This window comes from Vulpes lagopus, chromosome 10, assembly GCF_018345385.1.
Source record: "Vulpes lagopus strain Blue_001 chromosome 10, ASM1834538v1, whole genome shotgun sequence".
Taxonomy (NCBI): domain Eukaryota; kingdom Metazoa; phylum Chordata; class Mammalia; order Carnivora; family Canidae; genus Vulpes; species Vulpes lagopus.
In genome coordinates, this window is record NC_054833.1 from 27,150,961 (window position 1) to 27,177,140 (window position 26,180).

Below are 26,180 nucleotides of genomic sequence, written 5' to 3' on the forward strand. Positions count from 1 at the left end.
TGCACCAGATACCAAGGGCCAGGCTCCAGCTGTTGCCACCCACTCAAACTTTCATCTTCGGACCCCAGCCTCCCATACCCACCCAAGCTGCCTGGGTCCCACAGGGTGTGAACTGTCTGCAGCTGCAGCACAGCTTGCCAGATGAGGGCACCACCGGACTCCTCTCAGCACACGCTTGTCTACAAGAGGATTCACAAAGCACTCCTGCTGAGCAGTGGCCTCCTGGAGGTGGAGAGGGCAGGCGCTGTGCTGGGAGTGGGGGGGGGGGGGGGGGTCTAGCCCGGTGGGTGCGAGTAGCGCAGCGCGAGACAGAAGAGACCACAGGCCCTGGGGACCATGGGCACGATGCCTCCAAGCCACAGGGGCTTCCTTTAATCACAGACACAACTGAAACAAGTGTTCTTTTTTTTTTTTTTAAAATACAGCCATTGAAAAGACGACACATTAAGAAACATGTAAACACAGCAGCTGCTTAATTACAAGTTGCACTGCTCGGTTTAGTACCTACGCACCCCCGGGGGGGACCAGCGAGGGTCGGGGCCGGGCCTCCCCTCCCCTCTGTGGTTGCAGACAAGGAGCCAGTGGGCGGAGTGAGGGAAAACAAGACCTGGCTGCACGCAGCTCCTGACACGATGAAACCAAATTCTACCTTCCAGTTCTCCCAGAAGAAAGGTTTAAGATGTTAGGTAAGTTGGAAAATGAATTTGAGTTGTCTGCTGGGAGGCAGAGGAACTGACCGGTCCCTTCTGGTTAGAAGACCAGCTACTAGGGGAGGCACGCCGGGGCCTAGTCTCATGTTCTGGAAAAGGGAAGGAACACAGAACCCGCCTCCCCAGACACTTGGGCCCGATCCTGATGATCCAGGGGCAGCTGAGTGATCCTGTTCCCGGGAGATTGTCCATCGCACCAGAACTCAGGGTCCGGCATGGGGGAGCCACCTAACCTTCCCTGGTTCTGCTGTCCCCAGTCCGCCTCGAGGGTCCACGCAGGGTCTTTGCCCCAGGAGCCCTGCCCACTCAGAGGCCCACGACTGCACCGGTCTCAGGAGAACAGTCTGAATATCCCACACTGAAAGATGACACAGGAACTGAGCCCTCTGCTTCCCAAATCATGGGGGACTTGGACCACCTGATCTGGTCCTTACCGGCCAGCGGGGTCGTCTCCAGGTGAGGCAGAAAAGGATGTCGACACCTCTACTCCAGCGGGCCCGCAGCGCACAGGGAAGTCCCCGCCTCCTCCAGCAGAACAATGTCCACGGAGTCTCTGTGTGTTTTTCGACAAAAACATCGACGGTCCTAAATTCGGGTCAGTCAGGTGGTGAAGATGAAGACAGTTTGGCAAGCAGAATCTTTCAGAAGTCGTGGGCAAGGTTTCTGCGGAGGCGCTCTCCCTCCCACGGCTCCGCGGCGGGGGGGGGGGGGGGGGGGGGGGGGGAGGCACGGGCACGGGCGACAGCCAGAAGCCCCCAAGCCCCAGGAACCAACTGGAGGCAGAGCGGGGAGTGAGGACGATCCATCACAGGGAAGCAAAGAGCTCAGGGCCCCTTCCTGGGAAGCCTGCGGGAGCACACGGCAGCGCCCTCGAGCCACCCAGCCCGCGGCGGGCAGCTACCAGCCCGGTCCCTGTGCTTGTCCTCGGGGCCCGGCCGGGCCTCCTGTGTCCCACGCTGCTGCCATCCATGCGTGACTGCGACCCGGGAGTCTGTGCCCAGAATCCCTTACGGGCGAGGCCCTACCACAGGCTTGTCCCAGGACGCTCCTGACAGGAGTCCACAGAAGACAGAGAAGGGAGGTGGCTGTGTCCCAGCCATGAGGGGGGGGCCATGTGTGGAAACCTCCAAGCACCACCCCCGAGACTCCCAAAGAGGCGTCTCCCCCCTGCCACTCAGGACAGGGCGTGGGGCCGCAGGGGGTAAGCTGCTCGGGACCTCCTGCAGAAGCGGGGCAGCCTCGACGGGAGGCTCCCTCTCCCTAGTCCCACGTCAGCTGCACACCTCAAGGACACTGCCTCCCAGCCCAGGGCCCTTAGGTTCTTCAGAAAAAAGAATTTAAGTCAAGACACAATTTGTTTTCAGGTTGCAAGTAACGGGTCAGCTGAGCGTCGCGCCGTCCTCCTGCCCCAGCCGCTGGTGTGTGGTAGACGGGGCTGCCGGGGTGGAAGCCCAGCCGCTCCCGGGCCCGGGGCCTACTGCCTGCTGTTGTTGTCGGACAGCTGGCTGGGGGTCCGCGCCTCAGCCAGGGAGGTGGTGCCCTCGAAGCGCTGCGAGGCGATGGCTGCCTGGTGGGACATGCTCTTCCTTACGATGTCACCTTTCCGCCACAACACCACTTCCTGCGGAATTTGGGGGGGTCGTGACACACTGAGAGGGGTGCATGGGGGGCCCAGGGGCTCCAGCCCTCCCCGGGCATCTCAGCAAAACTTCCTGCAGGTCAGCAGCTGCCTGTCCGTCCCTCCCCCGCGCCCCCCCCCCCCCCCCCCCCCCGGCCCCGGGGCTCCCGATGGGGGCACGAAGGGCAGAAGGGTCGCTGGCCTGGGCAAGCAGACTCAACGTGTCACATGGGAACCCTGGTTCTCACCACGGGCTCAGCCTCCGTGGACCACCAGGGGGCGTGGAGACGAGCAAACTCTCCGGGCCCTGCCCTTCCCGTCAGGCTCCAGGGCCATGCCCAGGGCCTCACCTGCTGTTTGAAATAGCGCCGCTCCTCCTCATCTATGAGCACCAGGTTGAGGTAATAGCGCACAGAGAACTTCTTGTTGATGTCCCGCATGGTGGGGGTGAGCTCGTAGCCCGCCAGGAAGAGCCGGATCGGGATGGACTCTCCTGTGAGGGCCGGGCACACGTCAGGGAAGGGGCGACGGAGCCCACCCCTCCTGACACCAGCAGGGGAGGCGCCCCGAGCATCTCACGGCACACTCGAGGCAACGTTCCTACCTGTCGGGGACTTGCAGTCGGCAGCTCAGTGACCTGCTGAAGCAAAACCTGACACTGTGCTGCTCCCCGTCCAGGCCCCGCTGCACCTTCTCTCACCGCCCGGAAACCAAGACCCATGCGTAGGAAGAGCGCAGGACGCTACGGCCAAGCACCCTTAGGGGACGTGTCACCGTCTAGTTGTCGGGTGTTCAGGGTCAAAGGGTCAAACTCACTCCTATCACCCAGCAATTTTGGTGCCACCGTCATCCACCCTAAATACTGCATGTCCCCCAACATACACCTCCGCTCCGAGGTGGGTTGGCAGGGCGGTAAAGGGCTCTGGAAAGGAAAAAACCCTCATTCTGGTCTCAGTTCTGCATTAACTTGTAGGACTGCTGAGTTAGTCCATTGCTTTCTCTGGACCTTAATTTTCTCTTGCGGAAAAGTGTGGAACCAGACTATGTGGTATTTTTGAGCCCTTCCAGCTCTGACACCGTGCTCTTCCTAATTTAAGTGAAAGGAAATTAGGGCAGTAATTCTACTGAGAGAGGCCAAGCCTATCATGTCGTCTAAAGCTAAATATAAATGTGCTGTTAATGATCTGTTGTCTTGCTTCTCAGGGAAAACAGCAGCGGCTCTCCCTGCAGAGCCGGTGAAAACATGGCACACCCGGGGAGTCAGGAGCACTCAGCCCTGTCCCCCCGGGGGCGTCCTGGTGACACCCAAGAGCCTGCTGTCCTGGTCTCCTCCTTCCACACGGAACACATGGGAACAAGCTGAATAAAACCTTGGCATAACCGAGCACTTCTGCAGGGAAGAAAACACTCCTCGTGATCAGTGGCTGCAGAGCTAGCAGCATGTAAAACGACTACTACTCCCAAATATCCAGGTTCCCCAAACACCCAGGCTTTCAACTCCATTCGTTCCAGATGTCACATCAGCTCTGGGGGTGGGTGGGGCGGCCGTCTGTCCCGTTCCCTGCTCTGCGGCACCTGCTAGGGCTGCCCAGACTGTCTACACTTGGCAAATGCATGCAGGGAGTGGATCATTTGCCAGAGCCAGAAGTAAGGAACACACGTGATTATTCCACGTTACCCTCTTGGTCCCTAGCAACAGAGAATATCAACAGGAAGTAGTGAAATGTTCCCACTGTATCTGCTACACCAGCACTTTTCAAGCTTTTGTAGTAGTTGTTTTCTAAGAGGCATCGCTCCTGAGATGCCATCTCTGCTACGAGCTCCGTAGGCAGACAAGGCCAACGCGGAGCTCTCCTGGTGAAGGTGGGGAAGGAGCTCGCACATATCAGCCCTCTTTACTGGTACCCAGTGAACTTCCGGAAATGAGAAATGACAGGTGAATAGGGAATCTTAGTCTAGCACTAAAGTCCCTCGTGCCCTCCAACACTCTGTGGGGCCTGGGGAGCGGGTAAGGCCGCTGTGGGCTGGGTGCCTGGGTGCTCACCTCTCACGGGCGCCCCGTCCATGATCTCATACTTGGCTATCGTGTCGTTCTCGTGGTACACGTTGGGGCCTGTGCCCGTCGTTTCCCGCTTGATGATATCTATCTCCATGTGCTTGATTTTGATTCTCACCAACAGGAAGTAGATCTTTCCTACAATGACATCTTTCAAGTGGTATCTGGGAAAGAGAAAGCCCAGAGAGTAAGATGTGAGTACAGCAGCTCAACTTTGCATGTTTCCAGGTTTCCCGGGCTTCAGGGGAGGGGACACCGCCACGTGGGGTAGCTGAAGATGGAGTGACAGCCACACTCGCCCATGTTCTTACAACTGCCCTTGCAGAATGACTTCCCAATATGTTCTTTACTGGGATCCCAGTGACTTCTGTAACTTCCCCGTTCTTCCACAGGCCATTCACAGGATGTTCTTTCTGCAGGTTAAACGCCCATTCACGCTTGCTCTCCCGACTTATCTCCCCAGCACTCTAAACTCTTGTATACCTCCTGTGTTTGTGGTATGTGTTGTTTTAGGTGTCCTGAGGTGTGGGAGGACAGCCCCACCAATCCAGGTCTTGCTCTTTCTCCCTGAGCTCCACAACAGGTCTTCTGGGAACTGGCCCTGCAGCAGAGCAATAGAGCAGTCTTGTCTGCTGTGGACACATCAGGCCAGGGAGGAGCAGGAGAGCAAGATGCAGGCATCACTCACGCCCCGTTGGCACCTTCTCCCTGCGCCCTGCTCACATGGCTGGTGCTCGGGAGCTGCTGTGGACTTGGCCATGCCTAACAACGGTTCTGACCCTCCAAGCGTTTCTCTCTGAGTCAGCGTGGGGCGCCAGTGGTCTGCGCACACACAGCACTGTATCAGGCAGAGACAAAAATCTTCAAATCTGAAGCTCTCAGATTCATGGGACAGGGTGTTCCAGGGACTTCAGGATTTAACCTCCACATATTACGGGTGAAGAAAAGGAAGTTCAAAGAAGACAGACACTTGAACCAGGATCTGAGTAGGGGACAGAGATGTGAGCCCAGGTACCCAATTCCTAGGCCTGTGTCCGCCCTACTATTTCATGCTGCCTTTCTCCTTATAGTCTAACTGGGAGACCCGCACTCTCAGTAGATAACCTAAGAACGGAGGCTGCTCCAAGCATTTAAGAAGGAATGCTGAGAGATCATAGATTCTAGGGGTTTTCACACTTTGGTAAACAGAACTTTCCTTTATTCTAAATGAAATGCTATGTGGAAACATTAACATGTGAGAAACCCCAGTGCAGGGCCCACGATCCTGCGCCCTGCTCTTCTTTCACTTCATGTTTTCCATGTTTAAACCCCACTACCCTGTCTCCACTTTTCAGAGGAGAAAGCCAAGGCACAAACGTGTTAACACCTGCTGACCTTCACGCAAGGGCAATCTTAGTGGCAGGATGGGACTGTGCTCTAGGCCTACCCAGTAGACGGAGCCCTGCCCAGCATGGCCTGCTCTGAGAGGGCACAAAGGGGCTGAGCATCCAGCCCGAGCTCATGGGATGGACTCTCTCGGCCCTTTCACACCACACTTGGTCTTGAGCACACTGCTGACCGACGGCTTTCTGAGCTCCTACAAGGTGGCACTGCCTCCCGGCCACCCCTTTACCAGGCAGCGGGAGCGCTGGCAGGCAGGCACTGCTGGTGGCTCCTTTCCAGAGCCCGGAGACTGAGGAGGAAGGCAAAGAAGGCTGTTTGCTCGTATGTCCCTGCCTGGCCCAGACCAACCTCCCTCCAGCCCGCCTCACCCCAGTCCACATGTGGGGCCCAGCCAAGCAGAAGCCATTCTGGGTCATGAGTGGTTCCAGGCCAGGGGGCAGGGGAACAAACAGGACCCCCCTCACCCCTGTTCTAGGAAGCACATACGTTGCTAGTTTTTTGAAAAGCCCTATTTCCAACCCTTCACAGGAGAGCCAACAGGTCAGCCCCACTGCCCCGAACCCCTGGGTAACAGTGGATCTGACCTGAGTGTCTGCCCAGTAAGAGCCCTAGACTCCTAATTTCTTGTTTTAGCTCTGAATACACTTTTACTTCTGCTGATTTTCAAACATTTTCAGGAACGTTTGATACTGAAAAGAAAGATGCTTGTGGGGACGCCTGTGGGGCTCAATGGCTCAGTGTCTGCCTTCGGCTCAGGTTGTGATCCCAGGGTCCCGGGATCGAGTCCGTCAGGCTCCCTGCAGGGATCCTGCTTCTCCCTCCACCTGTGTCTCTGCCTCTCAATCTCTCTCTCTCTCTCTCTGTGTCTCTCATGAATAAAAGAAAGATGCCTGTGCTAGGTCTTTGAAGTGCTGGTAGGTTTCGTGATTTACAAGCACTTAAACGTTTCCATGTTTGGACAGCAAAGACAGTTAAAACATTCCTGGCTTCCCAACTTGCCAGTTAACATTATTTAAAGACCTCTATACAGAGGCATTCTTGACTGTCATTCACTAAAGTTCAGGAGGACGCAGCAAACTCGGCCGGTGTGCACGTGGATTTCCAGACACGCTGTACAGTGGGTACGAGCGCTAACAGGAATGGGGTTTGGAGATTATTTTGATCAGTAGAAAGGAAGAGCTGAATCTAGATCCAAACAAACAGCTATAAAGTCAGTTTAGCTTGACTTTGTTTTTTTTTTTAATTTTTTTAAAAAATTTATTTATGATAGTCACACAGAGAGAGAGAGAGGCAGAGGCATAGGCTGAGGGAGAAGCAGGCTCCATGCACTGGGAGCCCAACGTGGGATTCGATCCCGGGGCTCCAGGACCGTGCCCTGGGCCAAAGGCAGGCACTAAACCGCTGTGCCACCCAGGGATCCCGAGTTTAGCTTGACTTTGAAACACAATGTACGACGTGTAACTTCAATGTCCCTCCTTGATTTCCACTTAGTATAAGTATGAGGTTCGGCCTCCCGGTCTACATTCTGCAGCCTCAGCCACATTCCCAGTACCCACTCAGCTGCCTGCCCCCAGCATAGGCCTGGGCTCCACACCGCGGGGCCCCGGGTACTTACTTGGATTTATTGTACTCAAACTCAATGTGCAGGCAGTCCTCGATCCCCACCTCCATCTTGATGGAGGAGTTCAGCTCTGGGTACGTGCTGAGGGTGTGGACTACGATGTCCATCTCCTTGACGACATCATTGAGGCGGCGGCTGATGGTGGCTCGAAGGAAATACCTGCAGGAGGTGGACGTGTCATAAAGGAACACTCCCAGTGCCCGCACGCTGCCCTCGTCTGCGCGCCAGCAGACCCACAGAGAGAAGCCCTAACGGGTGGCTTTGTGATTCCTCCCAGAGTCCCCTCTGGGGACCCACCTCCCAGAAAGACGTGAACTTAGAAAATTCTGCAATTACAGTTCCAGGGTGTTCAAGGACCTTCTCCTCAAGGGCCTTCTCGAGCCCATCCTCCGGGATCAGAGCACTGCCCTAAATAGAAGCGATTTCTCTGTCCCCCCCACCCCAAAGTTATCCTAATGCCGTCCCGGCCCTGGCCACTGCCTGCCGCGGGTCTGTGTACGGGCTTCCCTCGGGCTGACGCCGGCTCTCGGCACGGGGTCTTACACGCTGCCCCCTGCAAGCCTGGTCATCTCACATGATCAGTGTGCATCTTCCAAGTCCCTCGAGCTAAACGGGAGGAAATGAGGAAGTCCGTGAGCCGTCCGCACTCAGCTAACGTCCCCATTCAGCTACCGCTTACCGCTACGCACCGACGAAAGGCCAGACCCCGGGGCAGCCCACAGCCCACTGGGGAGTGGCCTCCAAACAGAAATCCGACCACACACACAGCAGGTGCGGCCCCAGGTGGAGGAATCAGAGCTATGCAGAGAGACCAAAGGGCCCTCGGGCAGCAGAAGTGAGGGCAAGTCTGAATGTGAGATCCTGGGGTTGCTGGAGCAGAGGGCAGCGCCTGCCAGCTCGGCATGCCTCGCCTGCCTGTCCGGGCCCTGGCACCACCGTCCCCTCCGACTTCCCCACGCTGCCACCCAGTGACTGCAGGGACCCCCCATCATGGGTCAGGTGTCCCTGCAGAAGGCTGCCCGCCAGCTCAGTATGCGCAGGCTTCCCTCGGCGTGGCCTGGCCCACGCTCCACCGCAGGCACTTCCGCCCGTTCTCCAGGACCTCCTGTGTCCCCAGCCTCTCCTAGTCGCTTGGGGCTCCAGCCTCGCCCTCCTCCATGGAAGACACAGCTTTTCCTCTACTCAGAGCACAGCCTTCCCAGTCAAGACTTACAACACGGTCTCCCTTCTCTACCTTGTGCTGTTTCCTACCGCCGGCCTAAGAGGGCATCTGCGGCCTCGCCCACCCTCCTCGCCTCCGACAGCGCCCGGTCTCTCGAAACCCTCTGCCCCGCCGGCCGGCAGACTGCCTGCAACCTGGATGCGTGTTACCGCCGATGCGGGAGGAAGGGGGCTTCCGTCCGGATGCCCAGCCACAGCTCACAGGTCTCCGCTCTGCGGGGACACAGGCACCAACAGCCCTCCCTGCCTCCAGGGACTCAAACATGGGAGCCTGGCATCTCCATCCTCCACGTTTTCCAACTTATCTCTCTCCAGTGACGGCTTTCTCTCGAGTTTGTACAAAAGCCCAGACTGCCCAATCCCCCAAAGGCTCCCCAGGCCCGATGGACAGTCGGAGATGGCGCCCGGGAGGGGTCCTGTTCTCACTACCCCACGCCCTTTGCTTCGATCTCCCTTGCCTACGGAAACTGCCCCCCCCCGGAGGTGACACTCAGTCCCCGGTTGCCAAACCCAATGGCCTTGTTTCTGTGCTTGAGTTTCGACAGCGGAGAATAACACATTTCCTCCTCTTCCTTGAAAGCCTTCCCATGGTTCCACAGGGGGCTGTGCCTGCTTCACCCCCTCCCAGGCCTGCTCTGGGTCCTGCCCGGGCCCTTCTCCACCTCTGCTCTCCTCCTTGGTAAACGTGCCCATTTCCACCGCCGGGCAGAGGACTTGGGAGTGCGGTGCTCCCAAGTGCCGGCCTGCATTTCCAATCCTCTAGCGAACTTCCATACCTTTCTATCCTGGCAGCGCTTTAGACTCTGAATTGGATCAGTCGCCTCCACTACAGACCGTCCCTTGTCCCTGACAGCCACCTGGCTGCACCTGTGCTCACCGGCCAGCTCTGCTGTCTGTTAAATGCCTCATTTGCTGCCGCTCCCGCCTCCACGACGGTGAGATGCCCAGGACCTCATACTAGCCTTCCAACAACGTGCTCTACACATCCACCAAGTAGGACAGGTTGGCTTTGTATTAATCATCCAAGAGAACCACTTCCCACATAAAAACAAAGGAGTCTGGAGTGATCTTTTCATGTGTTCCCTCTGCCCAAGCAGTAGGGTACAGCCCTTAATCTGGAATCAACGTGTACACAAGGCCCTTAACTAATTTTCCCTTCTTGACTCCTCACTTTCTCACCATGAACCCTAATGTCTTCATCTAACTGGACAGCAACACCTTCTTCTTTTTTTTTTAAATATTTTATTTATTTATTCACAAGACACACAGAGAGGGAGAAGCAGGTTCCTGCAGGGAGCCCGATGTGGGACTCGATCCCAGGACCCCGGGATCATGCCCTGAGCCCCCCAGGTGCTCAACCACTGAGCCACCCAGACGTCCCACCTTCTTTTCTTTTATTCACTTATACATATTTTTTGTGGTAAAATACAGGAGTTCTGAGTATACCACCCGAAAATATGCCACTCTGGCACAATGATCGTACTGAGCTGAACACAACCGACAAGAAGCAGACACAAGAAAAACCGCCCTTCCCCACTCTCTGCCAGGAAGAGCAGGAGGGTCTTCCTCACCAGAGATCACTGTTATCCCAGACTGCACCAGAGAAATCCACGTAACAGATCTTGCTGAAAGGACTCTTTCCCTTCTTTTGTTTCTTCCACGTATCTGTCCTCCCTAGAAGCTCGGTCCCTTTCCTTTGTCTTGTCACTTCTCTATAAAATCATCACTCTTCTGTTAAGACGCTTACATAAGCTCCATGTCCTAAGTGCCCCGTCGCGTTAGCCATCCTGGAGTTCCAGGCGTATGCGACACACACACACACACACACACACACACACACACACACGGGAATCACCCCGGCCTGCCTCTCTCTTGCTAGCCTGTCTCTGGCAATCTGACTTGCGGGGCCTCAGCTGATGACCCTAAGGCAGATAAAGGAAACATGGTTTTCTCCTCCCCTACAACATATATAACAAAACTTAACATCTTAATTATTTTTAAGTATATGGTTCCATGGCATTAAGTACATTCACACTGCAGTGAAATAACACAGTACATGTCTTTTTAGGACTGGCTAATTTGACTTAGCATGACGCTTTTAGCATTCATCCATGTGGTAGCATTTGATAGGACTTCCTTTTTTAAGGCTGAGTAATATCCCACTAAATGTATACACCACATTTTGTTTATCCATTCACCTGCTGATGGAACTCAGGTATGTCCACCTTTTGGCTGCTGTGAACAGGCTGCTATGAGTGTGTGTATACACGTCTGTGTTTGAGTCCTGGTTCTCATTTCTTTCGGGTATGTACCCAAAAGTGGGAATCCTGGATCAAACGGTAATTCTATTTTTAATATTCTGAAGAATCACCACTCTTTTCAATACCTTTCTTTCTGACTTAAAAACATTTAAGAGCAATGTACTGCAAAAAAATGAAATTAAATAATAGTAAATCCTGCAGCAGGCTTCAGTGACTAGTAGCTTGTCTTCCTCACAGTTCTGCAGCTTTTTCTGAGTGCAATTCTGAAACGCTGCCTCTAGTTTGAGTAATGCCAGTGTTCGTACTTCTCTGCAAGGCCTACAGTCACTCCTCTGATGAAGAGGGGAGACCAGAGAGACAAGGGGATGGAGGGCCCTGCTGTAGTCCGCACCACCAGGCCTCAAGGTGATGAAGACGGCTGATCTGACAAGACAGCATCAAGACCTGGAAGCAGGTGTCTGGGGTGACAGAGGACGTCTGCTGTATCCCAGTGACATCACTTAATCTCAGGTTACATCCAAGACTCTAGAGCTTCTCTGGATTTTTTTTTTTTTTTTTTTTTTTACCCCAGAGGCCCCGGAATCCATCCCCATCCTCAGAAACTGGAACACTGAAAACATTAAAAACAGTCCTACGTACTTAAACTGTGTTCACTAATTTTTTAAGAACTCGTCACACTGTGTTATGTTTTATGTTCCCCATCACCCCAAAACATGGAGGGCCGATCTAGAACTAGAATCCAAATCTATCCTACTTTTCACGGGAGAAAGCTGAGCGACAGAGCTCAGGATCACACTGCTGTTGTGTGGCAGAGCTGGACTGAGGATCTGCAGCCCCGGTACGCGGGGGACAGCAGGTACCAGGGTATAAAGACTGACTACTGAATTTTTAGGAATGTAAAAAACTGATTGTTAAACATAGCAAATATTTAAAATTAAATTACATAAACTTATAATTAAGACTATATGAAAAACGAAGGTAACACTAAAGATGTGTTGCTTCCTAATATTTTTGCTACATTTTACAATTCTCTCTGCCTTGGGGGAATTTACGTCTAGCTACGTGAAGGTGGCTACTGTACGTCTCTCCCTAACTCTGTCATCAGGAACATCAGGTCGGGAGCCTGCAATTGGCCGTGGTGGAAACAGTCACACTACAGAATCTGACAACTGCTGCAGACCAGGGCTTTTCCTCCCGGAGAGCCCACTGTTAGCCACGTACCAGCACACCACTCACGGCTCTCACCTCCCTCCCTTCGTGCTCCCCGTCTAAAAGGCCTCAGGAATGTGGACGGCTGCCGGGAAGGTTGGGGGACAGCAAGCACAACTTACCGTAGCTTCACATTCTGGCCTGTGTAGGACTCATACGGCTTCTCCACGTGGGTGAATTCAAAGTCGAAGGCCTGTGATTGGCTGATCTCTCCGGGCCGGGCCAAATCCTTCACCAGCGACACAAACTCATGGTGGTTCCCGCGGTCATAATAGAGCTCTGGAGAGAAAACATCCACTACCAGACCCCGAGCTACACGGGGCCTGGCAAGGAGGCTCCAGGACGCAGGATCCCTGTTTCTGAGAGACCACCCCCCAAGACAAACCTCCCCAGCCGCCCGTGTTTTTGACTCCCTTTCCCTTTTCCTGATCCTGCTCCTTCACTGCATGCTCCACGTATGACCTTCCTCCCTACTTTCGAATCACTTCAGTTTTACACAGAGAAATCCAGCGGCACAGTAAAAACCACCGTGACCCTGCCCGCAGCACATAAGGGAAGGATCTCAGTGAGAGATACATCGGGGAGCTGCTATCAAATATATGACATTGCTTTAAAAACATTTCTAACTTTTGAACATCTATTCATAGTTCTTTAATCATGTCATCCTTATAATGACTTTTGGAACTAGCTGGGAGAGGCCTTGTCATCCATTTAACAGAGAAAGAAACTGAGGCACAGCAAGATCAAATGACACTCGGAGTCTCCAAGGTGGCTGCGGAGCTGAGACTAGAGCGGCTTTCCTGCAAGGACGAATCTATTTCTATGATCTAGTACAGTGGGAGTAATAGCGTAACCCATTTTGCAAGGCTCTGTAAGAATTAGAGGAAGTGACTCTAAGAGTAAAGGACTCAGAACGGTACCCAGTGGACAGCAAACACCTGAAACACATTAGGTGCTCCTATCCCTTGGAGAGGAATCCACATGGCCAAGCTGACGCAGAAGTTTTAGTGTTATTTCCCTTAAATCAGGGGTTTCTCGACTTCAGTAAGTGCCAAAATCAATGGGAGGCTTTGTCAAAACCCAATTGCTCAGCCCTGCCCCTAATGTCAGGGGTGAGGCCCAAGAATTCACCTCCAAGAATCTGCATGTCTAACAAGCTCCCAGGGGATGCTGGTCCTGCTCGTCCAGGGACCACACTTTGAGAAGAACTGCTCTAGATTCATCTTCCTCTAGAAATAGCTGTGGCATCTGAATGTTACAATTTACTGTATTTGTACTCCACTATTTAATTTTTTTATTTTTTCATTCATGAGAGACACAAAGAGAGAGAGAGAGGCAGAGACACATAGGCAGAGGGAGAAGCAGGCTCCAGGCAGGGAGCCCGACGCCGGACTCGATCCCAGGACCCCAGGATCCCACCTTGGGCTGAAGGCGGCGCTACACCGCGGAGCCCCCAGGGATCCCCGATTCGAGTGTTAACCTTCCTATGCATGCGGTCGTTAGAGGTACGGTCTATTTCCCCTGGTTCCTGGCTCCCCCAGCACCTGGCTGTGCAGAGACCGACAGCGCGCACAGGGCCACACTGCAGTCAAGCACTGCCCCTCAGGCATTTCCGGACTGTCCTTCACTGATGCTGCGGCCGGGAAGCCAGTGAGGGAGCGTGCGCTCGGCCCTCCCGCCGTTGGCTGCCTGGAGATGGAACCAGGCCCACAGAGGGGAGAGGCGGCCCAGGGCCAGCAGGTCAGCTCCGAGTCTGGCTCTCCGAGTCTGGCTCCGAGTCTGCAGAGCGCGGCAGGCCACCTCCCTCAGTACCAGCTGAGCAGCAGGGTGGCGGCAGGGCTGCACATGCTTGGGGCGCCTCCGATCAGGCCTGCAGCTCCGGGCCCAGCAGTGCAGAGCCCAGCCCTGCCCCAGGGGAGAACCGTGCCCAGAAGCGGAGCCGGTTTCAAGTGGCGCTTTCAGGCTGAGTGTGAAATCAACCCCTTGCTGCCCTGGGAGCTGCTCCTGACAAGCCTATTCCACAGGAAGCCCTCTTCCCCCGCAGGGAAGCTTCTACAGCACAGGGCAGCACAGGGGGCTCTGTCCTAAGATGCATCCGACTCAGGAAGGCAGCAATCGTGCGGTTTAATCCCAAAGTACCGCCGCCACTTCTGTATGCATTTACGTCGTATTCCGTGACTGCAGTTTGCTGCTCACTTCCTACAGTTACACTTTCATCCACTTTATATCACAAACGATCCACCTTCTCTTCCAAATACTAAATGGAATCAGTGGCAGGCAGCATTCTGAGAAGTGAGTAATAATCCACCAAGTTGCTAAACAGGAGACCGCACGTACAACCTCCGGCGGGAAGGACAGGGAAAGGTGAGCAATCCACTGCTTCTACTTTAAGATCCAACGGCTGTGTCCCCCAGTAAATGTAAGGAAGCCCTGTGATCGGGCAGAAACAGAGCCACTGTGACAAGGGCTCCTTCGCTTACTCTCACTGGGCCTTGTCGATGGTCCTGACGCCTCCGTGAGAAGTAGCCCCTCAGCCCCGGGTGGACCTGGTGCTTCAGCTCCCAAGCACTGGATTCTGGCCACAGTTTCAGGGGACAGAAGCGGGCAGTCCCAATGTCCATGAACTTTAAGTGAGAAATCCCAGAGTTGAGAAAAAGATGGAAAAATACCCAATTGTGATCACAAAGACCAAAGGCAACAGGAGAAACAAAACAGAGAAGGACCCACGAGCGCTCAGAGAGCACGAGAGCACGCAGATGTCCCGGTCTGAGAATCCTAGCAACATTCTGGCTGAGGCAGCCCCGACACCTGGCGGTGGCCCTCGGGCAGGAGAGGTCGTCCTTCCCTGCATACCTCATGTTCTCCCTCGTGCTTTTACTCCTGGATGATGTTAGTATCGGCTCCTACGTTAAATGTCACAGGAGAGTGGCCAGTGTGTAGTCTGAGTGCAGCTGGACTGGGCTTTTTAATTTATGATTTATAAGCCATTTGTGATGCCATTTGCAATGCTCTTGCAAACACTTGGTGCAAAGGGGCAGAAATAGCAGCCATACTTTGCTATTTGCCAGAAAATCTGGTTTCCTCTCACATAAATTAGAACAGAAACTACAAGGCTGTTTTAGCAAGACGTTGGGCCCTCAAGAGGCTATAAATTGCCTGTATTCTATCCCAAGGATGCAGTGACAAGTCATCTTGGTTCCCCCCAACCTCCAAAGCCCTCAGCAATCAGGCACCTCAAGCTAGAAATAGAAACTGACCATGTTTTTTGTTAAGGTAACTTCCCTGTCTTGAGCCTCTTTCTTGATCCAACAGGAGGAAGTGACTTTTATAGTCAGGATGTTTTCATGATGAAACTTGCCACCAACGGCTGAGGAGTGAATTTGCCACTTTGGAAGGAAATCGAGCCAGCTTTGCACCACCCGGTCATCGTTGGAAACAGCCTGAGACCTGCTACTGGGCTGGGACCATGTTTTTGGCCCAAGCTTCATGCAGGTCTTGGAAGAAACGTTAAGCCAACAAAGGCAAAGACACCTCCAAGAGTCCCATCTTCATCCCAGTTTTCCTAGCCACTATCTCCCACCAGTCAAGATTCACGCCGCCACCTCCACTCACATCTCCTGGATGCTGGCACTCCTGCTAGAGCAGAACACCTCTGGGCTGCCCGTCCCCAGCAAGGTGCAGCTCTGTTCCAGCCCTGCAACAACTCACTAATAGGCCAGAATCAATCTGTTTCATCTCAATGTGCCTTTTACTTAGCCTTTCACGGGTTAATGAATTAAAAGAAAGCCCCTGGAGTTTTTAGAAGTACAGGCTTGACTGGTACTGACAGGCTTGACTGATGGTTCAGATCCATCCAGTGCCATTACTTTTTTTTAAAAGATTTTATTTATTTGACAGAGAGAGCATGAATGGCGGGGGGTGAGGGGGATAGGGGGGAGAGCAGAAGGAGAGGGAGAAGCAAACTCCCAGCTGGACAGGAAGCCCGAACGTAGGGCCAGATCCCAGGACCTCAAGATCGCGACCTGAGCCAAGAGCCCAAGGCAGCTGCTTAACTGACTGAGCCACCCAGGTGCCCTCAGTGGCATTACTTTTAAAAACCTTTTAAAGGGATCCCTGGGTGGCTCAGTGGTTTAGTGCTGCCTTCAGCCCAGGGCCTGATCCTGGGGACCTAGGATCGAGTCCCACGTCAGGCTCCCTGCAGGGAGCCTGCTTCTCCCTCTGCCTGTGTCTCTGCCCCCCACCTCTATGTCTATCATAAATAAATAAATAAAATCTTAAAAAAAAACTTAAAAAAAATCCAGATATAATCTATTTGGTTCTGGAGGACAGGGTTATTCGTATCTACCATCCTTTGTAAGATCGACTTTCCAATTACCTTTGGTTTATTTAACCCCGTTAGTCTCCGAGATGGCCCAGCTCTGCCTTCCATCCTGTGTTAGAGTTCCCTAAATGAGTCCAGCTAAAAAATGGTCTCTCCTTTTTCCCTCCGTGCTTTTTAGACACCACCACCTTGTATTTTTCTAAAACGGTGGGCCTTCCCATGCTAGAGCGACGTGGGAGATGCCCAAGATGCCCTCCCCACCTATCTGTCACCTTTGTTACAACAGACCACGCCACTGGAAAAAGTACACTGGGCGCAGGAAGAAAGCCAACGTGGCTCAAAATCACACTGAGGGTAAGAGAAAACATACACAACACAGGTGAGTAAGGCAGGTCTTCTTACACTCTCAGGGGCGACATTCAGACTGCGACATCCAAGGAGCTGATGTAGAACTGAGTGCATCACAGGTCTGACAACTCTTACTTTCTTACGTACACAGAAAAACCAGCCTCAAATTTGGCATAAGAAAATGTGATCAAAGAAATGTGCAACAGCAAGTGAACCGACAGGAGCTTTAATGTTTCTGCATCCTAGTTCCCAGTGGAGAGGCCGTGCGCCGGTGCCTGCTGGTGAGTGAGTCATCTTAGCTCTCAGAGGCCCAGGGTGAGGGCCACACCTTGCTTACCAATGCCTCTGCCCCAAGCGCCAGCAGGAAGCCCTGCCTCTTAACAGTCAGCAAGGCAAATCTACACTCCCCCTTTCCTTCATTCAAGTAACTCTGGTCTATCTAGGAGTTGAGAAAAAGGTCCAGAGAACAGCTTCTATAAATTCCGAGATCTGAGCACATATCCAGTTGGCAAGTATTTATCGAGCACCTACTTCATGTTAGCTTCTGAGATGACAGATTAGCCAGCACATTGATGATGCACTGAAGGCAGTCCCTGGTTTTCGGGGACTCAGAATTTAGTGAGGAAGGTAGACCGGGGTGGGGGGGGTGGGGGATAAAAAGTCACAAGTTTGTCATATCCTGCTTGAAAAGGAGGTATCCAGGAGGCCTGTAGAAGAACAGGGGCAGGGCTAAGGTCAGCCTGGGGAGCTTAGGGAAGGCTGTCAGGGTATGCTGGGCGCTTCAAGGACGAGGGAGAGCCTGGGTGGAAGGTCGGAGCTTGGAGAAAAATGTTCACATACAAAGGGAAGATGCCAAGATTCTAGAAGGAACATATTTTGAGGAAACTATAAGAGGTGAGGGTGAAGGGGAAGGGAGAGGTGAGGTGGGGAAGAAGGGCGGGGCTCCTCGGGATGGAGCTGGGTATACACTTCTGCTCTCGGACCAAAAGGGACTTGACGAGCAGAATTTTAGGGAGGGAACTGACAATGTCAGAAGTGGCTCTTAGTTCACTTTTACAGAAGATGGACTGAAGGACAGTGGCCACAGAAAGAGAATCAAGGCAGCAGCACAGGCAAGGAGAGGAAGCACAGACTGGGGATGCAGGAGAGCGGCTGGAGAGTGGGCTGGGCGCGTGGGAGGAGGAGTTAGTCTAAGAAGACTTCTGGGTTCCTAAGGTTAATGGATGCAGGTGACACAGGCCACAGTGGGACACACGGGACAAGAGGCAGGGCTGGGGCCGGAGCAGAGAAAGAAAGGTTTTTGTGTTGGATGTGCTTCTGGGGGCCCCGTGAGTTATCCAGGTGGAGGTGCCTAGACCCAGGCGTGGAGCCTGGGAGGGTTCAGGTCAGCACAATGAAAGAGGCTGGGAGTCATCAGAATATAAAGAGACACAGAACTTATGGGTACAGATGAGATTGCCAGAGCAAGCTCTAGAGAAAGGACAGGAAGGTCATCCCTGTTCTTGTTCCCGTCTACCTCTAAACCAAGACCGACACAGGTGCTTTCCTGAGCAGGATCTGGGCCACTGTGAGGAGTGGGGTCCAAAGAGGTGCAATGCAAGAGAGCCAAACAGTCGTCTCTGAAAGGACACCGGGGAGAGTCCCTTACACAGGTTTCCACTTGGGCTAACACACCGTTTGGGAGAAGACAACGGAAGTCAGACAGACCAAAGGGAAGGCTAGCCTGGCCCAAACATTCCCCATGGACCGTCTGCACAGGAATTGGGGTGACCCCAAGGTGACAGGTTTTAAACGTCTAGTGCCTGGAAACTTCTTGATGGATCAGGCTTAACAGGGAAAGAGAAAATGACAATAATCACCTTAATTCCACTTTATAAGTACCTATTGTGTGTGCCAAGACCCGTGCATCATGTATATTAACTCTGGTCCTCCCAAGACCCTAGGAAATAGGAAAGACTGTGCTATTATAAACTGAGCTCTGCCTAATTTAGGTCACCCCATTTGCATGACTCTCCATCATGTACCAGGCTGTCCTTCTAATGAATACACAGGTGGGACAAGTACACTTTCATCAGGAGGACAAAGAAATGAATCCTAAGACAGCTAATTACATAAGGCGCTTGATTTTCAAGCTGTGGAACCAGTCCACAGGAGGGAAGGAAGGCGGGAAGGAAACAGGAATCAAATCCAAGAGACTAGAGTTTATAAGAACACTTTTGAGTGAAGATGGAATTCACCGAGGAAGGCAGGTAGAGCCCAATGGTGCGCCATACAGCAAGACCTATACGGTACAGCGCTCTAGAGCCAGATCTAGGAGCCTGACCAAAGCTCCGCCCACCTCATTCACAGTCAAAGAATGCAGCGAAGGAGAAAACCGCACTACCGCAACCTCAGCAAAGTTACTCACTAGCCTCACTCTCTGGTTCCCAGACCAGTAGACTGTTGACACAAATGGACCATACAGCGCAGGAAGCATTACCCCTTGACAGCTCACCACGATTCTCACAAGGCATCATTGTTACTGCCGCTGTCAACGTGAGAAAGGGAGGCCCGGAGAGGCGCAGCCTTCCTCAAACTCATGCCCGGCTTCCTTAAAGTCACGGGTGGAGAGCTCACCGTGCTCTGAGGCTCAGGAAGAGGTATGAGTGGAAGCTAAAAGCCTGGGAGAAAAGCCAGCAGGGATGCTGTCCTGGATTCAAGGAGTGAGACAAGCCACCAGGCAGCGCAGGTACAGCAAGCAGCTCCCTCAACTTCCTTTTGCTCAGACTAGAGGGAGGCCTTGACTCCATTCCCCGCCCCCCGCCCCAAAGAGCTCACTTCACACTGTTGGGGTAGGGGACACTCTGGTTATCTTCGTGTATTGAGCTATCACCACCTGGAGTGATAGTGTAAAATGTGCACTACAGGTGTTATGCTCCTGTTACAGATACAAAGAATCCATGCAAGAACTTTAAAACTACTACTTGAAAATATGGATGCTAAGTAGGCAGGCACTCCTTGATTATCTCCTACATTACGCTTAGCATAAAATACTCTGGATTCATCCTATCGGCCCTGTGGTCCTTCACTAGGGGTGATTGATTTTTACCCTCCAGGGGACAAAAGGCAACATCTCAAGAAATCTTTGGGGGTGCTTTTGGGGATGTGCTTCTGGTATCTGGTGGGTCAAGGCCAGGTTAATATGGTGCGACAACAAAGAATTATCAAGCCCTAAACATAAACAGTACTGCTGTTGAGAAATCCTATCCAGCCTAGAGGCAGAAGAGAAGAAAGTATGAAACTCACTCTTCAGTCCCTTTCTGGTACATCAGAGGCCATTTGTATTCTGGATTTAAAAGAACAAAAAAGTTTCCTATGTGATCAGCCAGTCTTTGATCTCGTTTCATTTTCCCAAATGAGCAGTAGCCACAGAGGCTCCTTCTTCCAGGATTCCTCCTACGTGTGCCAGTGCCTCCCTGCCCTGGAAAATGGGAGAACAGATTCTCTTCTGACCTCTAGAGATATGAGAGAAAGTATTTCCCAGGAAGTCTGTAAGAACAGGGTTACACCTGCAGCCTGGTGCTACACGTATGAATCCTTTGCCAGTCTTTTTCAGCACACATGGGTATTTACCATGAATCTACTCCTGACCCAATGAGAAAGACCATTTATTTCAGAAGTACCTAGTTTTTTAAAACACAAGACTACAAATAGAATTAGGGACAGCCAGCCGTACTTTGGCAGCTCCCAAATCTTCTGTATCCTTACTGCTTTTTGCTGTCCGGTTTTAACTATTAATAATCACGTTTGAAGATTGTTAGAGCCCTGAGAAATCTTGATCGTTAAATTTTAGGCTTGGACCATTCCTTTGTCTGTAAGGAGAAAATCAGTCAACCGAAAACTAGCATTCTAATAAAGAAGTCTTAGAAACATCGTAAAATAGAAAGATGGAAGATTGCAGGGCTTCTTTCCCAAAACAGGTCCAAGACTGGCAGCCCAGAGCTAAGGCGAGGCCGGAGAAGGGTGGTGAGCCCTCTCCCACGTCCCAGCACCAGAAAAGGAAGGCGGACGGGAGTGAAGTCAGCGGGGCACACGGGACCCGCTGCGGATGTGCAGACAAAGGCAGGAGCGGCAGGCGGCAGGGCCTCCCCCGCAAACCCACCTGCAGGCAGGAGCATCTCCTGGGAAATCCGGGAGGCAGGGCGCAGAGCCGGGCGCGCGCTGGAGGCGCAGGGGGCACCCGAGGGCACGGCGCCCACCACCAGGCTCCGCGCTGTCACCTCGGGCCGGGGCGCCGGCGGGCCCGAGCGCGGGGAGCGCGGGGACCGGGGCTCAGGCAGGCCGCACCCGGCCGGGCCGCCACCCCTGCCCCCGCCCCCCGTCGGCGCCCGGGCCCGCGGAGGAGGAGGAGGAGGAGGAGGAGGAGAAGGAAGAGGAGGAGGCCGCAGAGAAAGAGGAGGCCGCGGAGGCCGCGGAGGAGGAGGAGGAGGCCGCGGAGGAGGACGAGGAGGAGGAGGACGAGGACGAGGCCGAGGCGGCGGCGGCGGCCCGCGGACCCCAGCGCGAGGCACTCACCGATCTGCCCGATGAACTCGATCTTGATGCCCTGGTGCTCCAGCCGCTTGTTGGGGTTCTTGAGCGCGAGGCTCACCTTCCCGGAGACCGTCTCTCCGTCGTAGAAGAGGAAATACTTCTCCTTCTTCCCGTCCTCCGTCTTGTGCTCGGCCCGCTTCCTACTCTCCGCATCGTTGAGCACGATGTCCACCTCCACGCTCTGCCCGAAGCCGAAGAAGCTCATCTCGGGGCCGGGCCGGGGGCGGCGGGCCCGCTGCTGGGCGCGGGGCGGGGGCGGGGGCGCCGCAGGACGCCCGGCTGCGCGGGGCGGGGGGCGCAGGGCGAGCGCGCAGGGCCGACCGCAGCGCCCCGGGGACCAGCGCCCCGCGACCCGCCAGTGCCCGGCGAGCCCGAGCGGCGGGCGGCCGGGAGACGCTGCGGCGGGCAGGGCACCGGGGGGCGGGGTACGGAGCTGGGCCGTGCGGGCCGCCCACCGGGTGCGGAGCGGCGCCGAGCAGCACAGCGAGCCAGCCCCGGCCTCCGGCGGTGCAACGCACCGAGGCGCTTCGGCGGCTCCGGGCGGGGCGGGGCGGGGGGGGGAGGCGGCGCAGCCTCCAGCCGGGAGCGCCCGGGACGCCGCGCGCATGCGCTCACCCTGCCGCTGTAGCCTTCGCAGCCCCGCCCCGGAGCTGTGCTCACTGCGCACGCGCCCTGGTGCACAGCGATGACCCGGGAGCGTGCTCACTGCGCGCGCGCTCTGGCAGACGGCGACAGCCCGGGAGCTGTGCTCACTGCGCACGCGCCCTGGTAGACAACGACGACCCGGGAGGGGTGCTCACTGCGCACGCGCCCCGGTAGACAGCGACGACCCGGGAGCTGCGCTCACTGCGCATGTGCGCTGGTAGACCGAGTGGCCGGCGGTTCCCTTACTTGGCATGGCAGTCACGGCCTTTTTGCACAACTGCGGGCCAGATGTGTCGTAAAATTAAATATCTGCGGATATCCTGCCCGGGCGCTCCTGTTTGGTTTCCCTCACTGGTTTGGCTCCTCGGGAAACGTCAGAACGTTCGAGCGCCAGCTGACACGCACGGGGAACGTCGGCCTCGGGCAAAGCTGACATCTAATACGGGGCGGGCCCGTCTCCCCCTCTTTACGGCGCCCTCCCAGTTAAAGAAATAAGAGAAAAACGCGAAGTTCTAGCTTAATTGCGAGCCCGCGCTCCGCGCTAACCTCAGACGTCAGCCAGGGGAAGCGGCGCTCCCCGCGGCCGTCGGCCCGCCCCGTTCTCTGCGCCGACGGCACAGGGCCCCGCCGATTGGCGGGCGGGCGGCACACGGCTGCGCGGTGATTCGGCGGCGGGACGCTCCGCCCGCCGTGATTGGTCCGCGGCAGCGTCTCGGAGCGCGCGCGGGAGCGAGCTTTGAAAGTTGAGCAGCGCGGACGCTCGCCGGCTGCGGAGGGATCATGGTGGCGCTGCTGGGCCTGGGCAGCGGCCTGCAGCCCTGGTGCCCGCTGGGTCTCAGCCCCGGTGAGGAGACGCGGCTGTGAGCGTCGGGGAGGCCGGGCTGCGGCGCCCTGCGGCTGCGGCGCCTCCCGGCAGGCCCGGGCGGGGGCGGGGCGGGGGGCTCGGCGTCCGCGCCCTTGGGACGCAGGGGCCCCGTGTGGGGCGGGGCACGCGGGAGGGTGGCGGCCGGGCGTCGGCTTCCTTCCCGGGCTGCTGCGGCCTCCCCTGCCGTTCCCCCGGGCTCTCCCACAGCGGCGCCCGCTCTGTGGCTTCGCGGAGCACTGACTGCGGCGCTCGCGGTCGCTGTTGCGGGCGGACGTGTCGCGGCCGGGGCGGCGGCCTGGCGGCGGGGGTGCCGGGGCGCGCCTCTGACGCTCGTGCGCGCGACGGCCGCGGTCCCGCCCCGCTCCCCTCCTCTCAGGTCCTCCCCGCTCCCCTCCGGTCCTCCCTCAGGTCCTCCCCTCTGGCCTTCCTCACTCCCCTCCCTTCAAGTCCTCCCGTCAGGTCCTCCTCCCTCCCCTCAGGTCCTCCCCTCTCCCCTCCCCTCCGGTCATCCCTTTAGGTCCTCCCCGCTCCCCTCCCCTCAGGTCCTCCCTCAGGTCCTCCCCTCTGGCCTTCCCCACTCCCCTCTCCTGAGGTGCTCCCCTCGGATCCTCCCCACTCCCCTCAGGTCATCCCTCAGGTCCTCCCCTCTGGCCGTCCCCACTCCCCTCCCCTCAGGTGCTGCCCTAAGGTCCTCCCCTGAGGTCCTCCCCACTCCCCTCCCCTCAGGTGCTGCCCTAAAGTCCTCCCCTGAGGTCCTCCCCACTCCCCTCCCTTCAGGTCCTCCCGGCTCCCCTCCCCTGAGGTCCTCCCCCGTCCTCCCCCACACATCACTGTATTTGGTTTTATTAGCGTCCTCCTAAGATTTTCCCAAAGGGACCTGGAGGCAGCCTTATTAACCTCTTTCCTTCTGATTGAGCTTGTGGGAAGGCCGTATGCTTCAGCCTCGGAAGCGCTGCTCCCCAGAACTGCTGGGTCTAGAAAGGCTTTTGGGGGGGGGGGGCTGGGCTCGCAACCGGGAGCCTGCCTCTCTGCCTGTGCAGCCGCTGCTCTCTGTAGGGTGCAATAGGAAGAGGCTCGCCCCCGGATGTTTAGGGCGGTCAGGCGGCCCTGCAGTGTCGGTTACAGTTCAAGGGAAGGATTTTGCCCTTTGCCGCGGCCTGAAATCCTGTGTCTCGTGGTCTGGGTGGGGTGGGCCTGGGGCTTCTCTCTGAGCGGACCCCGAGCCCAGAGGTCGTGGATGCTCTACCTGCTCTGGGAGAGCCTCGCCTTGACCGCCCTTTCCCGCAGGATGGGTGGACGCAGTGTGGGAAGCGGACTTCACGGAGGCCGAGCCCTTGGATCCTCGCGTGGAAGCAGAGATCTTAGAGACCGGGCTGAGCGCGTTCACTAAACTACATGAGGGCATCGTGCCCTTCACTACGGAAGAGCACAGCCCTGCAGAGGTGAGCCGCGGCCGGGAAGCTGGCCGTCCTCGGGTGTCAGCGGGGGACAGGAGGCAGCGCTGGCCTGAGCGCAGCCACCTGCGCACGCGGTTCCTGACGAGCGGGGCAGGAAGAGCATAACGCATGTGGCCCGTGTGCTATCAAACCCTGGCGGCTGCTGGTTAAGTGGGGAATTACAGGTTCAGTTTTAGGCTTTTGCATGTGAGCTCCTGTTAGGGCGTTGTCGCAGAGAAGTCCCTGGCAGTGCGCATTGGAAGACCCAGAGGGAAGTGCAGTTCAGCAGCCTGGCTGGGCGAGCCCTCTGATCCCGGGTGCAGCGGCACGGAAGGGGGTGGTGAGGAAGAGGCCGGGTCGGGTCGGGACAGGACTGCCGGTGGCCTGCAGGCCAGCACCCGAGTGAGGAGCACTGATTCGAAGACAGGGAGGAGCCAGGCACCAGTGCTGCGAGGTCGTGAGCAGGCGGAGTCCTGACACGGGCACTTGGGCCACAGGTCGTTGGATCGTCCCTGGTGACCTAGGAAGTCACAGTTCCTCATGAGGGGGGTAGAGCTGAGGTAGCACTAGGAGTGAGGAGATGGGCAGTCTGCGGCGCTGCAGCCACGGGGCGCGTCTGGGCCGGTGCTGTGTGAGCCATCCCTCGGGGGAGCCTGACCACAAGCAGATGCCTACCTTCCCGCTGGACTCCGGTTTCCCAGGCGCAGGGAGCACGAGATGGTGGCCCCGCGGCAGCAGATGAACACCATGCAGCTGGTGCTCCAGCAGCGACACTCTGTGCCCACCACCTCATCCGGCTGCTCAAGTGCAAGCGGGACAGCCTCCCCAACTCCCCGGCCTACAAGCATGAGCAGCGCCACTGGGACTGCCGCGAGCACCTTGACTGCCTGATGCGCATGAAGGAGTTTGAGCTGAACGGCAACTGCTCCAGTGGAAGAAGCGGCGGGAGCAGAGGGAGGCGACAGATGTGGCCAGAGGCCAGGGAGCTGGGGAGGTGGCCCCCAAGATAGTCCTGTAGTGAACCTGCCCCCACCCTGTGGACCAGTTGATCAGTAATAGCCTCCAGGCCCATCAGCCAGAAAAAAGAAAAAGAGTGAGGAGATAACTGCTATAAAGGTAGGAGGGGGTCTTCTAGAAGTTTCACTGTGGAAGAGTGCACCATGGAAGAATGCGCTTCTGTAAAGTGGCACATGCTAAGCAGAGCGGCCAAGCCAAGGCATTACCTGCTACTTTACCCGTCTTCAGGGAAGCAGGAAGTACAAGATCTGATTTCTTGAACTTTTCATGGGCCTATGTTTTTTAAAGATACTCCAGGATAAACCATATGTAGTTCCTGTTGTGTTTGGTTTGTAGAAATAACCCATTTCCTCTTCATGTGTTTAATTGGCAAAACATGGAACGATGATATAATTATTAAAATTGTGGTTTATAGTTTAGGGTGTATTTCCTTTCTCACTTAGGCCTCTCCTGAAATCTGAGGGCTAAACTTTCAGGTATTTCCTTTCCTGCTCTCATTGCCCATAAAGCATTTAAATTTAAGTAAATGGCTGTGATTTCTTTAGTTAGTAACTACTGATAAATGGTTTTGTGTACACTTAACAGATAGAGGAGTAACTTGTCTGAGTAAACACTAATATAGGGTGTCCCGAAGGTCTTAGTATAGTTTTTAGCTATGATAATTTCAGAAATACATATGCTTCAAACCTATCCACAAATTATTTTTGAAAATTTAATTATTTAGATTTATTACATACGTATTTGTCTTTGTAATTTTGAGTACTGCATTTTGATTTTTCGTTCCGATCCCTTTGAAGATTTATAGTTGGGAATCAAGTTGGTCTGTTATATATATATATGTGTGTGTGTGTATATATATATATATATATATTTTTTTTTTTAAGGTACTAAATACTT

General features: G+C 55.2%; 2 protein-coding genes and 1 pseudogene across 3 annotated transcripts in view; 2 read left to right on the plus strand and 1 right to left on the minus strand.

Annotated features, from left to right (window-relative positions):
• Positions 1-341: 341 nt before the first annotated feature.
• Positions 342-22,062, minus strand: VPS26B (VPS26, retromer complex component B). The gene is made up of 6 exons (XM_041769905.1): positions 21,303-22,062; positions 12,202-12,358; positions 7,383-7,547; positions 4,373-4,548; positions 2,679-2,821; positions 342-2,331 (listed from the first exon to the last, which is right to left on the minus strand). The coding sequence occupies exons 1-6, from the start codon at positions 21,925-21,927 to the stop codon at positions 2,185-2,187; spliced, it is 1,413 nt and encodes a 470-aa protein (XP_041625839.1). The 5' UTR covers positions 21,928-22,062; the 3' UTR covers positions 342-2,184.
• Positions 22,063-22,206: 144 nt separating this feature from the next.
• The window catches only part of NCAPD3 (non-SMC condensin II complex subunit D3), a 60,199-nt gene continuing 56,225 nt past the window's right edge, over positions 22,207-26,180 (plus strand). For both annotated transcript variants that reach the window (XM_041769903.1, XM_041769904.1), the window contains exons 1-2: positions 22,207-22,809; positions 24,118-24,272. In XM_041769903.1, coding sequence (XP_041625837.1) covers positions 22,746-22,809; positions 24,118-24,272 — 219 coding nt within the window. In that variant the 5' untranslated portion in view covers positions 22,207-22,745. The remainder of the gene's footprint in view (positions 22,810-24,117; positions 24,273-26,180) is intronic.
• On the plus strand, positions 24,657-25,284 carry LOC121499363 (annotated as a pseudogene).